The sequence below is a fragment of the Hyaena hyaena genome, unplaced genomic scaffold (assembly GCF_003009895.1).
Source record: "Hyaena hyaena isolate Hyena2069 unplaced genomic scaffold, ASM300989v1 scaffold_492, whole genome shotgun sequence".
NCBI classification, from domain to species: domain Eukaryota; kingdom Metazoa; phylum Chordata; class Mammalia; order Carnivora; family Hyaenidae; genus Hyaena; species Hyaena hyaena.
Genome location: NW_024081124.1, coordinates 1,091,786 through 1,108,320, shown reverse-complemented (window position 1 = coordinate 1,108,320; position 16,535 = coordinate 1,091,786). Strand labels below are relative to the sequence as shown.

Genomic DNA, 16,535 nt, shown 5'->3' with positions numbered 1-16,535 from the left:
GGGTGGATCCAAGGAGAAGTGGGTGGATCCCAGGAGAAGTGGGTGGATCCAAGGAGGAGTGGGTGGGTCCCGGGGGGAGTGGGTGGGTCCCAGGGGGATTGGGTGGATCCAAGGAGAAGTGGGTGGATCCCAGGAGAAGTGGGTGGATCCCAGAAGAAGTGGATGGGTCCCAGGAGAAGTGGGTGGGTCCCAGGTAAGTCTTGAGGGAATTTCCTGATGATTCCATGTGGAGCAAGAGAGAAAGGGGAGGTACAGACAGAGAGTTAGACGTGGGTCTGGAGCCATGGGACATGACGTCACCCCTAAAACCTTAATGTGTGGAAACTGGCTGCAGCCCACCATGCAGGACCATCATCAAGTTTGGGGGACATACGGGGTCAGCGTCAGAAAGGATGCCCAAGGGGGCACCTGGGTGGCTCAGTCGGTTAAGCGTCTGACTCTGGCTCAGGTCATGATCTCGAAGTTCACGACTTTGAGCCTCACGTCGGGCTCTGTGCTGACAGTTCAGAGCCTGGAGCTGCTTTGGATTCTGTGTCTCCCTCTCTCTGCCCCTCCCCCACCTGCACTCTTGTCTCTCTGTCAAAAATGAGTAAACATTAAAACAACAACAAAAATAAAACGATGTCCAAAGGGGGGCCGAGGAATTGGTGGTCGCTGTCTGCTCCGTCCATCTGCCCACGAGTCCCTTTCCTTTCCCAGATCCCAGGGACCCCACCCGTTCTTCCTGCACCGTCTCTGCCATCGGGAGACTGATCCGACTTCCTGGGAAGGGCACGTGGAAATGCGGGCCTGTGTGCCCACGTGAGCGTGCATTTCAGGTGGATGTATTTGGGTCTGTGAATACCGGTGTGGACATGCGTGTCCCGCGTGTGCATCTCGGTGCGCCTTCACGGTCAGGCTGTGTGTTGCTGCACGACGTGTGTTCGTTCTGTATATGCACGGTGTACGGGAAGGTGTCTGGGGGCCATTTGGCATACAGGTCTGTGCATGGATGTGCACGTATGCGTGTGTCAGGGCAGGGGACCATCGTGTGGGACGCACGTGCGTGTCTGCCGCTGAGTGTAGCTCAGCAAAGAGGGATCTGGGGCAGGCACGCAGTACTGAAGCTGGGGCCGGGCTGGATGTGTCAGGGCCGTGAGCTTTCTGGCCTGGGGTCTTCCCCGAGGAGCCCCCGCCCTGGAAGCCCACCTGCGGGCACTGAGGGCTCCATCCCCTCCCTCCTTCCGGATCCTTGGCAGGGAGAGTGGGCTTCTCGGCTGTTAATTAGGATCCAGACACGCACAGCAGGTCTTGGCTCTCACCCTCTTCCTTGGCCTCCTTCCCAGAGCCACTGCCCTTCAGAGGAGAAGGGGTGGGTGCTCGGCGGAGGGACCGAGCCCAAGCCAGGGGCTCCCGCCATGCCAGCCCTGTGGCTGGAGGACGCCGCCTCTCGGGGGGCTTTGTGGTCCGGACGGGGGCTGGGGGTCAGGGGAGGGGAGGGGGCGAGCGTCGAGGGATCTGGGAGATCTGGACGCTACTTCTGCCTCTGCTGTTGCTTGCAGCGAGAGCCGGCGTGAGACCGTGGCCTCGCCCCCCCCGATTCTCTGTAACGTGGGGGCTCCGACCTGCCTCTTGGTGTCACTGAGGGGCCTTCTTTCGTGCCTGTTCTAGTTACGTGGGAATGTGATGACACTCGGCGGTTTCAAGCAACAAAAATACTTATTTTGCTTGCGAATTTGCAGTTTGGGCGGGTTGAGAGCAGGGATAGCTTGTCTCTTTTCTGCTTGAGGTTAATTGGTCAGGACGGGGTGGGTGCCGGACTGTCACAAGCTGGAGCCTCCGGGCTGTGGGCCGGGGCAGCTGCCCATGACCGCTCCGTGTGGCCGGGGCTTCCTCACCGCACGGTGGCCGGCCCCCGGGGGCTCGCGTCTGCAGAGAGCCCGGAGACGCCGTGTTGCCGTGCGTGGCCTGGGAAGTCACAGGACTTCGCTTTCCAGCCTTCTGCTCTTTGCCCCAGCGCAACCGCTTGCTCGGAATTGAGGGGAGAGCCGTCTTTTATGGGGCTTTTGGAAGAGCACGTGAGGTACTGCAGTGGCTGTTTTTGGCTCCTCCCCCACTGTGCCCTGGGCCCCGCTGGCAACCAGCGATGGGGGAGGGGTCCGGGCACGCAGCCATGGAGCCCTAGGGGTGTGGGCCAGCCGGGGTCCCCGGGTCCGCCCTGCGCTTCTGGCTGCACAGGCGAGAAACCCTGGGGTGCGGGTTTCACCCTTGAACCCCTGCTGGGCTCCGAGGGCCCCAAGGTGCAGAGCCGAGTGGGGCGAGGCTGCTGGGAAGCAGGTCCCGGCCAGAATGGGCAGAAACAGTCACCTCACGGATCCTTCCTGAGCTCCTGTGCCTGTGCCAGGCACTGTTTTAGGCTCTGAGGACCCAACACCGAATGAATCAGGCAAGATGTGCATGTAATATACTCACCTTGAGAAATAAATGATGGGTTAGGTGGGGTGTGTTCTGTGGAGAATAACAGAGCAGGGAAAGGGACGTGAGGAGGGGCCGGGGCACGGCCAGCTGGGCAGCGAGGCCTTGCTGAGATGGGGCACGTCGGGGGCAGACGGAAGGAGCCGTGTGGGCATCAGGTGCAGTGGGAGGAGCATGGCCGGTGTGTTGGGTAAGCAGGGCGGAACCAGGCAAGGCGGGGAGGAGCAGAGGCCGTGAGGTCAGAGGCGACGGTTGCCTAGAGCCCTGTCCGCAGAATGACCTTGGCCGCCGGTTTGAGCCAAGTGGAACTCACTGCAGGCCTCCTGGCACGGATGTGAAATGACCTGACTCACGGCGTTGTATCGGTTAGCTGTTGCCGTGTAACAAATCATCCCAAACAATGATTTATTATTTCTTACGATTCAGTGGGTTGGCGGGTCAGCCTGTGTCGCTCACGTGGCAGCCTGCAGCTGGCAGACAGCGTGGGCTGGCACGTCCTCAGCAGCCTCACGTCTGTCTGCTCCTGGGTCCTCCTCTGAGGGGACGCGTCCTTGCTGTGCGGCTGCCCCCCTGCACGGCCTCTGAGCTCAGGGCAGGGCGTCTGGAAGGCACAAGCGTCCCGAGGCCCAGGTCAGGAGCCGCACCACTGCCGCCCTGTCTCGTCGGTCAGAGCGAGTTCCCCGTGGCTGCGCAGGGTGTGGTTACCAACATGCAGGATGATTCAGGGGCCACTTTGCAACTGACTTCCTCGTGGTTTAACGGGGTGTCTCTGGCTCCGTGTTGTGACGAATCAGAAGAGGCACAGACACAAACAGGGAAACCAGCTGGGAGGCTCCCCCGCGAGCCTGGCACGAGCTGGTTTGGCTTGGCTGGGGTGGGGCGGGGCAGGTGGAGAAGTGGTCAGATTCTCAGCGTGTTTTGGGAGTGGAATCAACAGGATTTCCTAGTGGGTTGGTACCAGGGCAGGGCAGGGGAGGGAGGAGCCGGGTGACCCTGGGCTTCTGCCAGCGATCAGAGGCCGAGCTGCCATCTGCTGACCCGGGAGACTCGGGGAGGCGCAGTCTTGTTTCGGACGGGTGGGTCAGGAATTCGATTTAGGCATGTCACATTCACCGTGCCCCCTAGGACGTCAGCTGAGATGCTGGGGTTCGAGTCTGAAGCTCAGCAGAGAGGTCTCGGCGGTCGGGCGGGCGCGGCGGAGAGGGATGGCCGGGGGTGTGCGTGGGCAGCGGGGGGACCGCGGCTGGACTCTAAGTACTGCCCTCGGTGTTAAATGAGGTGATAATCATCCCATGTGTGTCTCTCTGTATATTTATGTTTCTAGAAATATTTTTATTAAACTGAGGCCAGAGAGAGAGAGAGACACACACACAGAATCAGAAGCTGAAGCAGCTCCAGGCTCTGGGCTGTCAGCACAGAGCCTGACACGGGGCTCGAACTCATGAACCACGAGACCGTGACCTGAGCCAAAGTCAGACATTTAACTGACGGAGCCACCCAGGCAGCCCGTAGTCATGTAATTTTAAAAACAGGTTTATTGAGACATAGTTCCAGCTGCCCCTTCAAAACATACCCTTCATTGGCTTTTTGTATATTCAGAGCGATGCAATCGTCACTGTCGGTTCCAGAACATTTTCATCTCCCGAAAATGAATTTTTTTTTTTTTAAATTTCCAGTTCTTTTTTTTTTTTTTTAATGTTTTATTTATTTCTAGGAGAGAGAGAGACAGCGTGAGCAGGGGAGGGTCAGAAAGAGAGGGAGTCACAGACTCTGAAACAGGCTCCAGGCTCTGAGCTGGCAGTCAGCACAGAGCCCGACACGGAGCTCGAACCCACGAACCGCGAGATCATGACCCGAGCGAAAGTCGGACGCTTCACCGACTGAGCCACCCAGGCGCCCCTTGAATTTTTATATCTGTCCATCAGTCCCTCTCTGTCTGCCCCCGGCCTGCCCCCACTCCAGCCCTGGGTAACCACTAATCCACTTTCTGTCTTTATAGATTTGTTGATTCTGGATATTTCCTATAAGTGGAATCATATAATATGTCTAATATGTTTATATGAATTTACCTGAAGAAATTGAAGTGATTTTTTAAGTTCCCATTAATTTTAAGTTTCCGGACTTCCTGGTGAATCTGACCGTGGAAGGGAGCCCTGCCTCCTTGTACGCCCCCTGCCTCCCCCGGCTCCTGGCCTGTGTCACTTCTCACTCTTGCTGGGGTCACGGCCCCCACAGCCTGCCGTCCACGCGTGACCCTCACCGCTGTCTGGGAGGGGCCCACATAGAACGGGCTCAGTGCCCACCCCCCATCCGCTCACAGGGACCCTCCATTCCTGGTCTTTGTTCAGGTTCAGCCCCTCCCTGGGTGGATTCTGGGGTCAAGTAGTTTGTACCTGGAGAGACTGTGTGCCTTCAGTCCACTCGTCCGTGGGGCCGTCTTCCCTTTGAGTCTTCACCTGAACAACATCCAACTGAGTCTAAGACTCTCGGCTCACGTGTTCCTTCCCTGTAGGTTTGCATTTGCTGTGTTGTCTTTTGGCAGGAATTTTTCCATGGAGAATAAAGTTAGCCTGAAGTTAAAAAAAAAATCCTGAATGCTGACTCATTGGTTCCATCTGGATACCTGAAGATTTTGTTATTTATTCTTGAAATTCACGGCTTAACCAGTGTATTAGTTACCTTGTGCCATGTAACAAATCATCCCCCAATGTAGCAATTTAAGACAATGCACGTGTACAGTGTTGCCCGGCTGGGTCCTCCGTAGGCTGGGGTGGGTGTTGGCCGGGTCTGCTGTTTCATCTGAAGGCCCGACTGGGCAGGGCTCCACTTCCAGCTCACTGTGTGCTTGTGGGCTGCACTCAGACCCGGGGGCAGGGTGGGCTGAGGGCCTCAGCCCCTCCACTGTTAGGGCTGTGGGGGCCCCTTTCATCCAGCAGCTCATGCCTTCAAGCATGGGGGCTGGGGAGGCGCTAGCTGGGGCTATTGAAAATCCGTCTCTCGTTCCCTCTCATGCCCTCTGTGCCGGGCCTGGGCCTGGGTGGCTCTGCGCCGATGTTGAACTTGACCTGACCCTGCGTGGTAGCTCTGCCCGCGCTTCCCAGCCTTCTGTGGGGACATTCTCCCCTCAAAGGGGCTACAGTCTGAAGTCTGTGCTTTGCGTTTTCTGTTGCCTGAGAGGCTTGCAGGGCTTGGTCAGGCGGCGAGAGCCCACCTGGGCCGGCGTCCTCTGGGCAGCGTGGAAAGGCTCCGTCACACAGGGCTCTCCTCCTACGTACTTATTGGCCTTGAGTGGAATCAGAACTGGGTCATTGTTTGCTTTTCTCCACTTTCCCCCATTTCCCCATTTCTGCCGGCACCTTCCCCGCTGGTTCTCAGGAGTGGACTTCTACTCTAGATATGGGGGCTTGGAGGGGGGTGAGCTGAGAAGTTCCGTGCCCTGTTCTAGATCGTCTGATCTTCCCTTGGCTGCTGGAACGTTGATCTCATTAGGTTTTGTTCTTTTCTTTGGGGAAGATCAATTTTTTTCTGACTTATTTTTTACTTTCGGGGGGAAAGAGAGCCTGTGTCGCAGTCAGATCCTCTGTCTTTACAGAAAAGTTGCCCCAGATGATGGTGAGGCCCCTCCAACCCCAACTAGACCATCTTGCCCCAGGAGAGCCAGCTTTCTTGCCACCAAGGCCTTTGCATCCAGAGTGGATGCCACCCTCCTCAGTCTTGAAGACCCCTGAGTAAGGACCAGGGTTCGACATATCTGCCCGCTGCTGCCCATGGGGGGCTCACAGGGAGGCTGGCAGGGTGAGCTGGATGTGTCAGAGCCAGCCAAGGACTCTGGGGTGGCCGGGACGCCCGCTCTCGGCCCCTGCGGTGGCCAGATGGGCTATGCAGATGCCCCAGTTCTGGGGGCTCCCCTACAACTTGGTCCTCGGGGGCTCCTTTTTCTCTTGCATCTTGAGCGGGAGTGACGGCCTTGCCGGGGAGAGGTCCACCCGCCCTTCCCCTCGGGGCCACGCCTCGCAGCCCAGGACCCAGCAGCTGTCTCCTGCTGGGCGGGAAGCCAAGCCCACCCAGGGCAGCCACGCTCCGCCGAATTGTCCCGGAGGATGCCGGAGCTCTGCTTCCTCACCACCTCGCGCCCCACCTGCCTGCTGGGCTGCGGCGAGCCCTGGGGAGCTGAGTGGTGCCCTTGTGCCCCGAAGCCAGGCCCTGCAATTACCGGTTGGCAGGCCCGGGGGCAAAGCGTGCCAGCGGCGTGGCAGCTTGCTGGCAGCCGGTCTGTGCCCGGGGCCTGTCCTGACTGGCTCAGCCTCACTGGGCACGGATGGAGTTGATCTGAGAAAGGGGAGGATCGCGGCCGGGCTCTGCACAGTCCTGCTGAGCCCACAGGGGGTGTTTGCCTTCCTTCCCCCTTCCTGGCGAGGCCTAGAAACCAGTCTTTGCAGTTCAGAGACCAGTGCCTGCCCCTTCCTGCCACAGGGCGGGTGTCCCATCCTCACTCCTTCCCCCTCCCCAGGCCCACCTGTGAGCCTGCACACATCCACGGGCATGTGTGTGCACGAGCTGGAGGGCGTCAGCGTGTCTGTGTACACGTGACATGTGTGTGCATGTGCATGTGTGCTCACATGTCCTGTGCATGTGTGTGCATGAGCAGAAGGGCGTCGATGTGTCTGTGTACACGTGACACACATGTGCACGTGCATGAGCAGAAGGGCGTCGATGTGTCTGTGTACAGGTGACATGTGTGTGCATGCACATGTCCTACGCATGCGTGTGCATGAGCAGGAGGGTGTTGGCGTGTCTGTGTGCACGTGCACATGTGTGTGCACATGCGTGTGTGCACACTTGCTGTCCACATTATGAGACCGCAGGAACACACGTGTGCGTGCGGTTCACCCCGGCAAGCCTGTCCCAGCACGCACGCCGCTGTCTGGCAGGTGCTTTTACCGCACGTGGTGATGCTCCGAAAGCACCCCGTGGCTGCATATGTGCGTACTTGTGGTGAGTGTGAGTGCGGGGGCCCAAGTGATGAGTGTCCACGTAAGTGTGCATGCGTGTGAGTCTCTGCGTATGTGAATGCATGCGCACATGTTACAGTGCGCGTGTCTCTGACCGGGGTGACTGAGGCTGGGGACATCCATCGCCGCTGCCCCAGCTCGAGGGGAAAGTCCTCCTGAGTCTGAGGCGGCAGAGGCCGGAGGCCAAGGGGCTCCCCGTTTCTCAGGCTCCGGGCGGCGCTCCCAGGCCCTCTGGCCTGGGAACTAAGTCAGGGTGCAGGGAGGCGGGCGGGTGCGCCGCAGGGACGGGGGCAGGGCCCAGTTTCCCCTTTGGAAGTCCCCTCCAGGGCTGGCGTCGGGGTGGGGTGGGGGCCTGGGAAGCTGCCCGGGAGGAGAGGCCGGGAGGCCGGGGCCAGGCCGAGGGGCGTCCAGGACTCAGACATGCAGGAGCCCCGCGCCCCCGTGTCCGGCCCGGGTGACAGGGGCCAGCAGGCTTTCCCAGAGGAGAGGCGGCTGCTGGGGGCCGGTCTGTGCCGGGTGACGGGGCCCGGCCGCTGAGAGGCACCTGTGGCCGTCGGCCGCGGGAGGGTGTCTGGGCGGTGCCTGGGCTGCGGGGCGGGGGCGCCCATGCAGGGTGCTCTGCACCCTCCTGCTTGGCCTCAAGCCAGGGCCCTTCCGGGCTGGGTGTTGGCCTGTGGAGCCGGGTCTGACTTGGCCACGGGAGCCCCTGAGCTCCGAGACCCAGTTCGCACGTGCCCGCTGAGGACGCAGAAGCGCAGGCCGTGAGCGCGGAGGCCCCTGCTGGAGCACCTGGGCCCTCCCCGTGTGGTGCCAGGGAGACCCGGGTCCAGAGGCTGGTCCCTCCCCCGGTCGCCGGCAGGGCGGGGCGGGGCGGGCCTCTGCTGGACAGCCCTCCGGAGCCTCGGGAGGCCGGGTAATTACAGGGTGAGGACGCAGCCTCTGCCGGCCCCGCCTTCGCCCTTCGAGGGCGCGCAGGTGTGTGTCAGGGAGCCTGGCGTCCTGGGTGGCCGGCGGCTGCGGGCTCTGTTTCGGGGTCAGGATCCACCGGCTGCAGCTGGAGGAAGGAGAGTGTCTGTCCGTGCGTCGTGCGGCTGTGGGAGAGCAGGGGAGAGGCTCGCGCAGGTGGAGGCCCAGGCGGAAGCAGGAGGGGAGGGCGCGAGAGCCGCCCCAGGCTTTCATGTGGCCCCAGGAGCTGGGCCTGCGGGACCCTGTCCGGCTGGAATGTGGTCTGCGGCCTGCGTGGGCCCCGCCTGAGCCCTGCCCGCGGGGACTTCCTGATTCCCACCCTGCGGACGCCCAGCCCCGGGCCCAGGGGGAGGCCTCCTCTGCCAGCAGAGCTGCCCAGGCAGGGGTGGGGGTCAGGGGGTCATGGTGGGTGCAGCCCAGCTCCCTGCCCCCCCCCCCCGGCTCTCAGCCCCGCCTCCCCCCAGGCCCTGCCCATCCTGGCCTTTCTCCCCACTTCCTCTGCCAGCCTCACCCCTCCCTGCACAGCACAGGGCTGGCGGCCACGTACAGCAGGTGACGGGCTCCTTCACTTCCTCGGCCGAGTTCCCTGGCCTTTGGGGGGCAGAGCCCGTGCTGCCCGGCAGCCCCGTGACTCCAGGAATGACTAAGTCCAGCATAAGCTCCTGGAAGCTCTGAGAAATGCTTTCTTTCCCCTTCTCGCCGCTTCATTAAACTCTTCCTGATGAGGGAGGGGAATGAGATTGTCCTAATCCTCTGGCCGAGGAGGGGGCTCGGGGAGCTGGGCGAGACAGGCCCGCAGTGGCTCCTGGTCCCCGGCAGACAGTGGGCGGGGAGGGAGGGGGTGCACAAAGTTAAACCAGCCCCCCTGGTACCAGAAGTCGGGCTCCAGGCCGGCTCTGCCCTGGGCCAGCTGGTGACCTCTGACGCACCTTGGCCCTGACCCCAGCTTGGCCTTGCTCGCCTCCCCTGCGCTGCTGGAAGGGTCTGGGAAGGAGGTGGCCCGGGAGGGGCTGTAGATGGGGTGCCCACCTGCCTGGCCCACTGTGCACACCTTATCAGTGTGTGCTGGCCTTAGGGGGACACAGGAGGGGCGGGCAAACTGTCCGGTCCCTGGGCCTCTCTCCTCTCCAGTCTGTTTTCCCAGCGTTCACATGGCCCAGAAGCCCTGGCTGCCTCCTCCCGGGGCCCCACGGGGACCTCGGCAGCCGGGCCTGGGGGCCGTCCATCAGGGAGCAGGCTGTTCCCAGGCCCGAGGCCTGGCGCTCTCCTCTGGGTCATGGCCGCCAGCCCATGCGGACGGGAATGTCTGCCCACCCCAGAGGCTGCTGGAACCCAAGATGCAGTTCAGGGCCCGCCCTTCCCCCCCCCCCCCCCCCCCCCCCGCCCCGCCCCAGCAAACCTGGTGGCGCCTTTCTCTGCGGCCTCGGTCTCTCTCTGCAGGTGGGAGGAGACCAGGCAGGGAGGGGCGCTGACCCGGGTCCTTGTCCACAGGTGCTCCTGGCTCTCGGGGAGCTGCTTCTGTCCTGCAACTGGGCAGTGGTTGCCGACATCCTGCTGGTAGGTATGGGGTCTGCGTGGCGGCTGGTCCTGGGGCGCCCGGAGCAGAGGGAGCTGGGGGCTGTCTGTGGGGCTGGGTCTCTGTTGAGGGTGGCCTGGAGGCTGGGGGTGGGGGACTTCAGGGACCATGGGGCAGGGGACTGAGGCCATCTGACAGTTACTGTGGACCGGACCTTCCTGACACTCTCAAACACATCCTCTGGCTGTTGGCTCCATTTTGCAGATGAGCAAGTGGAGGCTCAGGGAAGGCAGGTGCCCGGACCAAAGTCACACAGCATGCAAAGGCGCTGAGCCAGGACAGGGGCCTAGGCTTTTTTCACTCCTCCCCTCGCTCTTTCTTGACTATACTTGTCAGCAAGCAGGCTCCGGGTGTGTGGACGGGGACGTGGGACGTTATAGCCACTGAGCCAGGCGGGTCCAGGCCGCGAGGCCAGGGGCCGGCTCGCGCACTCCGAGGCCTGGAGTCCGCCCGACCACGTGACTCCGCCACGTCCAGAGTCGGGCGTGGCCCTCACGCTGTCCAGGCTCCCCGCTTCCCTCCAGGAGTCACCAGGGGGGCACTTTGAACACCGGTGAGCTGTGCCCTTGTGGGTAACAGGGGGCCCCAGACCCGGGGACCCCCACGAGCCCTCCTGCCTCCCGGAAGCCTGGCGCAACCAGCACCGTGCACGGGGGCGCCTGGGGGCCTGCGACGGGCTGACAGCCGTCCTGCGGTCACCTGGCGCCGGGCCTGGTCCTGGACGCAGGAGACGCACGCGGCTTTCAGCCCTGCCTCCGCCACTCAGCAGCTGTGTCGCGGGCAAGTCGCTCTGTGTCTGGGAGCCTCCGTTTCCCCATGTGCACAGCGGGGTGAGATACTCGCAGGCACTGCGAGCACGGATAAAGCAACAATGTGGGGCTCTGGCTGGTGCTGGCGGGGGCCACCCAGCCCCCTCGGCCTTCTCCAGTCCCGTGCCCCCCACGCGACTTGGAGAGGGCGTGGGGAGGTGCGATCTCTTACTGAGCCCACGAGGCCTGCTGCCCCCGCCATGGCCCAAGTTCAGCGGGTGTAGACCACGCTGCCCTTTGACTCCCGGGGGGCCGATCAGCTGCAGGACTGGCGGTCTCTCCTGCCCCCCCTCCGGCCCCGACTCGGCCACAGAGCGGGTGAACGGCCCTCAGCCTCAGTCTCCTTGAGGCGGCCAGGACCTCGTAATGTCTTCTTCAGGGCGTGGCCCCCTTTCAGGCACCAGGAGCCTGACGACCCCCCACCCTGACCTCTGGGCGCTCAGATGGGGCTGAAAGCCACCCCCAGGGCGCTGCCCCTTTCCACGTGGCTGCCCCAGATGGGGGAGGGCTGTGCCCGGGTCACCCCGGTTGTCTGTGTTTGCAGAAATGATTAACCTGTGGAGCCAGGCTCTTAGTGAAGGACTGATGTCAAACACTCTGGTGGCCAGAGCTGGGCCGATCCTTCCGGAGCTTGGAGCTCGGTCCCCAACAGAGGAAGTAGGGGCTCCAGGAGGCAGTGGTCTTGGGCCACATGCAGGGGGGGGCAGGCTGTGGGGGACGGGGTGTGTGCAGTGGGGGAGGGTGTGGGTGGTGAGGGAGGCCGGGAGTGTAGACAGCTCTGACCAGAAGCTGCGTGGACCAGAGGGAGGAAGGTTGGGTGGAAGGCGGGAAGGTCACCAGAGGTGAGGCAGGAGCAGCCGCAGGTGCAGGGAGGGCAGGACGGTGGAGTCAGGTCCAGCGGGTGAGCCCTGGGCAGGAAGTGAGTGGAGCTCCCGTCTGCATTGGGCACTTCCTCCTGAGGCCCGAGGAGCCCTGGAGACCCCGCTGGCATCTCGTATTCCTGCCCCCCCCCCCCGGCTGAGCTCCCCTGACTGACGGCATCTCCAGCTCCCTCCCCAGCGTGCTGTCTGTCTGGGCCCCTCGGGGCTACTCACCCCTGGCAGCAGGGAAGGGAGCAGAAGTGGATCTCAGCCCCCTCCTCGGTCTGTCTTCCCCGGTCCGCGAGCCCAGCCGCCAGGCGCACCCCCCCCACACTCGGCAGGCCTCTCCCACCCCCTCGAGGGTTCTCACCCCCCTGCTCTGGGCCCTCGTCTCAGTGCGCCCTGCTCTGCCCACCCGTCTGTCTCACCCTCCCAGCGAGTCTGTGTGTGGGGGCTGAGGCGGGTGCAGGAGGTAGGCTGCCCGGGAGTTTGCACCTGGTGGTTGCCGCTCCGACTTTCTTTGGGCCCTTGGTCGCTGCTGGTTATGCCCCCGGCTGTGAAGGGAACAGCTCTTTTGAGAAGGGAGAGTCAGAAACAGAGGTGCTTTGTCTCAGAATAGAGTGAGCAGTTTTAGGAACGCAAAGCCTGTAACTTCTAAAATTACCTGCCGGGCTGTCCAGCTGCTGGCGGGGCCGTGCGGAGGCAACCGGGCCCAGAGCAGGCAGGGGACCCACCTCTCCTGGGCCGGGCCCAGCAGCTCCTGGGGGCCTGGGAGGGTCCAAGCAGCCGGTGTGGACTTTTCTAGCCGTGCGGGGCCCACCCTCTGGGAGGGTCCTCCAGGGCCAGCAGTGGAATCACATAATTACAGGAAGGGCACCCACGGGCTGAAGCTGCGAAGCCACGGTCAGCTCCATCTCTGGCCTGTGGGCCCCAGTGAGGCCTAGAGGCCCAGCCTCTCCGCCGCCTGGACAGACCGTCAGCTTCAGTGACCAGGGGTAGCCGGCCGTCACCCTCAAGAGCGACTGCGGGCTCCAGGCGCTGGGCTCCTGCCTGCCGCCTCTGCTCACACTCTGTTCCCCCTCTGGAGCGCCCTTCCCCGCTCTCTCTGCCAGTTATCCACGCGCAGGGCCGCGTGAGCTCACCCTCCTCGCCCTCCTGCGTTTCCCTGTGTGCCGTAGCAGACACACAGACGCGCCCGGACGGACTCCTCCTTGCCCGTGACACGGAAGTGCTCAAAGGTCGGATCCCGGAGGGTCAGAGGCCTGTGCGGCTGTTTCCTGGCGGGCGACCCTGGACAGGTTACCTCCCTTCCTGCAGTCTCCTCATCTGGGACCCGTGGGTAACGGTCGAACCTCGCTCACGGGGTGGTTGAGCGGATCTATAAAATGTCTACATGAGATGCGTAAAATGCATACAGGAGACACTTACTAAATGCTGGTTGTTATCCTCTGCTAGGTCTTGGGGATGGGGCTCTGGGGTGGCGAGCTCCCCTTTGGGGCCGTGTGGCCTCTGCTTGAACCCCTCCTCAGGCTCCCCCGCCCCCTCCCCTCCCCTGCTGCAACCCCGGCCTCCGGCTGGGTTTCTCCTGGGACCAGTCTTCCAGATGGTTCTACTGGACTCATTTGCTTGGCTAGTCCACTCTGGGCCTGGCGCCCTGCTGTGGTCCAGGAAGCTCCAGAGAAGAGGGGCTCTGCCCGCTGCCCAGACAGTGTAGGGGTGGGTGGTGGGAGACGAAGGAAGGGCCTTCCAGCGTGGGGCGTGTGCGTTCCTTAGGGCGCAGGCAGGGCTGTGGCCCTGAACTCGGGGAGGGTCGGTCCTTCGGGGACCCGGGCGGGAAGGCCTGCGGGACGGAAGGCGTACACGTTCAAGTGTCTGCGAGCCCTGTCTGGGGGCCAAAGCGCATTATTTCGGTCTGACGAATACACCCCTCCAGCGGCCGCGATCATCATCGCCGTGTGGGGTGAGGAGATGAGGCCAGGAAGGCACACAGCCAGCGAGTGGGATTGGAACCCACTCTGACTTCAGAGTCCGCACCCCGAGCCCCCCACCCTCCTCCACGGGGGGCTCTCCAGCAAGCCGACTTCCTGGGAGGGGCTGCGCTGGGCGCCTGCGCACAGACACCTGGCTTCGCATCCTCTCCTGGCCAGGCCGGCCCGCCTCCTGGGTCCTGAGCTGGGCCTCAGCCCCGTCACCCCGCGTCACCCCGCGTCAGAGCCAGGCCCGGTCCCTGCCCTGTCCCAGAGCAAACCCCCCTCAGGGGCCTCGGCGCCCCCATCCCCCGGAGGGCCTGACGTCCCACTCGCTCCGCCAGCCGCTTGGCCCTCCGGGTGGGTCCTGGGCCGCTGGGCACGGGGGCACCAGGCTCTGCGCTCGGGGGCTGCCCGGCGTCCTGTGTTTTGCAGTCGGTGGTGGTGCCCAGGTGCCGGGGGACAGCAGAGGGTCTGCAGATCACGGTGGGCCACATCCTGGGAGATGCCGGCAGCCCTTACCTCACTGGACTGGTGAGGGGTGGCCCCGCGGTGGGCGTGGGGTGGGGGGAGCCCTCAGGGCCTGCAGCCTGGCCTCTCTCCGCAGGTGTCCAGCACCCTGAGGGCCGGGCGCCCGGACTCGTACCTGCAGGCCTTCCTCAGCCTCCAGCAGAGTTTCCTGTGCTGCGCATTCGTCCTCGCCCTGGGCGGGGGCTGCTTCCTGCTGACGGCGCTGCGCCTGGAGAGGGACCAGGCCCGGGCCCGGGCTCCCGGCACGGGTATGCTGCCCCGCACACCCAGCACCCGCACCGGGCTCAGGGCTGAGCTCACCGGGCAAGCGGCGTCGGCCAAGCTGATTGGTTCGTTTTTAATTTGTTCGTTCGTCACGCCCTGCTGTGTGCCAGATGCAGGGGAGGACACACGGAGTCCAAGCCCTCATGGCGCTGAGGCTCTAGAAGGTAGAGTTCAGGGCAATCAGTGCCGCAGGGAGGCGCCACGTCGGCGGAGAGACCCACGTGGGGCAAGTTGCCATTTTTGAAGGGTCCTCCCTGCACAGGTGACGCTGACACTGAAGCAAAGGGTTGGAGGGGGTGGGGCAGCAAGTGCAAAGGGCCTGAGGTGGGCGCGTAGCTGATGTGTCTGAGGCCTGGCCAGGCGGCCAGTGTGTCTGGAGCAGGAAGGCGGGATCAAAGGCGGCAGAAAGGAGGCCCCGCAGCTGGGGGCCTGTAGGGACGTGGCCTTAGCTCCGAGCGAGGCAGAGCCACTGTGTGGTTTCGCAGACAGGCCCCAGGTGTCTGGCTTACCGTGCAGAAGTAGCACGTGGCTGCCGTGTTGACCACAGACTGTGGAGGGTCGGCCTTGAAGCGGAGAGGCCCCAGGGGGCCCTGCGGCACCGGGGAAGCCGTGGGGCTGGGACCCTGCTGGGGCACTGGGGGTGCGGGAGGGTGGCGCCTGGAAGTCATTCTGCGTGCGGAAGCCGTGCCCAGGCCTGGCCCCGGGGCGCCCCCGGCCTCCTCGAGGGCTGGCTGAGTGCCCTTCCTCCCACAGGGACCCCGGACAGCAAGGACATGGAGAGCCGAGCCCTGCTTTCTGGTGCTGCCACAGAGCCCCCCTGAGGCCCCCGCCCCTCCCGCCACGGCATCAGGGCCCGGTCCCCTCTGGCTGCGGCTCAGGGCCCCCGGCCGAGCTGCACCTGCCACTTCTTCCCTGCAGCCAGAGAGCTGGCAGCGCCTGTGGCGGGGAATTGAGCTGTCAGCGCCCTCGGCAGGAGGCCTGTGCCCGCGCCTCCGCCCCGCACGCCCCGGGTCCTCAGCCCGGTTGCCAGTGGCCCCGATTAAAGGTGGATTTCAGGCCTTTTGCGATCATGTTCTTTTTTTTTTTTTTTTGAATATTTTATTTATTTCTAGGAGAGAGAGACAGCGTGAGCAGGGGAGGGTCAGAGAGAGAGGGAGTCACAGACTCTGAAACAGGCTCCAGGCTCCGAGCTGGCAGTCAGCACAGAGCCCGACGCGGGGCCCGAACCCACGAACTGCGAGGTCATGACCTGAGCGAAAGTTGGACGCTTAACCGACTAAGCCACCCGGGCGCCCCTGCGATCATGTTCTTTACAGCCTCAAGGTGTCCCTGTTGGGAGGGGGGCCAAGAGGAAGCCCCGGGCAGGGGTGCAGGGGTGCAGGGCTGCTGGCGAGGGTCCCCAGGAGTCCCCACCACGGACGTCTCACTCGGACCCAGGCCCCCCACTCTGCAGGTGGGGAGGGCACAGGACACCCCTTTGCCTGAGTCACCCTTTGGAACAAAAGGCCGGGGTTTGCGATATGGTCTCAAGCTCCCAGAGGAGGAGCCCCCGACCCCCACGGCTCAGCTGCCCTGGAGCCACAGTGGGGTGCTCGCGCCCGGCCCCCCACCCCCCACGGCTCACGCTCTGACCCCGGCCCCGCCCGCGAGGAGGGCTGGCTCTGCGGGCCGCGCTTGCCGCTGGGATCAGAGCAGCTGCGCCCAGTGGGCCCCGCAGGAGGCCGCCAGCTCGAGACGGGCAGCAGTGAGGGGCCTTGTTCTTTGTGCCCCCCACCCCTGTGCCCGCTGGGCCTGCCTCCCAGCAGCTGTGGGGGCCGGACTCTCGCTCGCCTCCTGACCCTCGCTCCCTCCCTGCCCGCCCCCCAGCCTCCTGCGGGGGGGGACAAGCTCCAGGAGCTGGACTCCGGCTCAGCCCACGCCCGTCCCCTCTTCAGCCCCTCGCCGGGAGTGCCCGCCACCAGGCTGGCCAGCCCCCCACCCACCATTTGACACTTGCAGCTCATAAAACAGGCTGCCCCTGAAATCATTTTTAAAAAGTCTACTTGGCAATGGACCTGCACCGCGATACAGTGTACACCGGGGTTCCCGAGCCGATC

At 63.7% G+C, this 16,535-nt stretch overlaps 1 protein-coding gene across 3 annotated transcripts in view; it reads left to right on the top strand.

The window, feature by feature from the left end:
- The window catches only part of SPNS3 (sphingolipid transporter 3 (putative)), a 32,410-nt gene extending 16,912 nt beyond the window's left edge, over nt 1-15,498 (top strand). For all 3 annotated transcript variants that reach the window (XM_039254521.1, XM_039254520.1, XM_039254522.1), the window contains 4 exons: nt 9,924-9,989; nt 14,080-14,178; nt 14,252-14,423; nt 15,193-15,498. In XM_039254521.1, the coding sequence (XP_039110452.1) occupies nt 9,924-9,989; nt 14,080-14,178; nt 14,252-14,423; nt 15,193-15,260 (405 nt within the window). In that variant the 3' untranslated portion in view covers nt 15,261-15,498. The remainder of the gene's footprint in view (nt 1-9,923; nt 9,990-14,079; nt 14,179-14,251; nt 14,424-15,192) is intronic.
- Nucleotides 15,499-16,535: the final 1,037 nt, after the last annotated feature.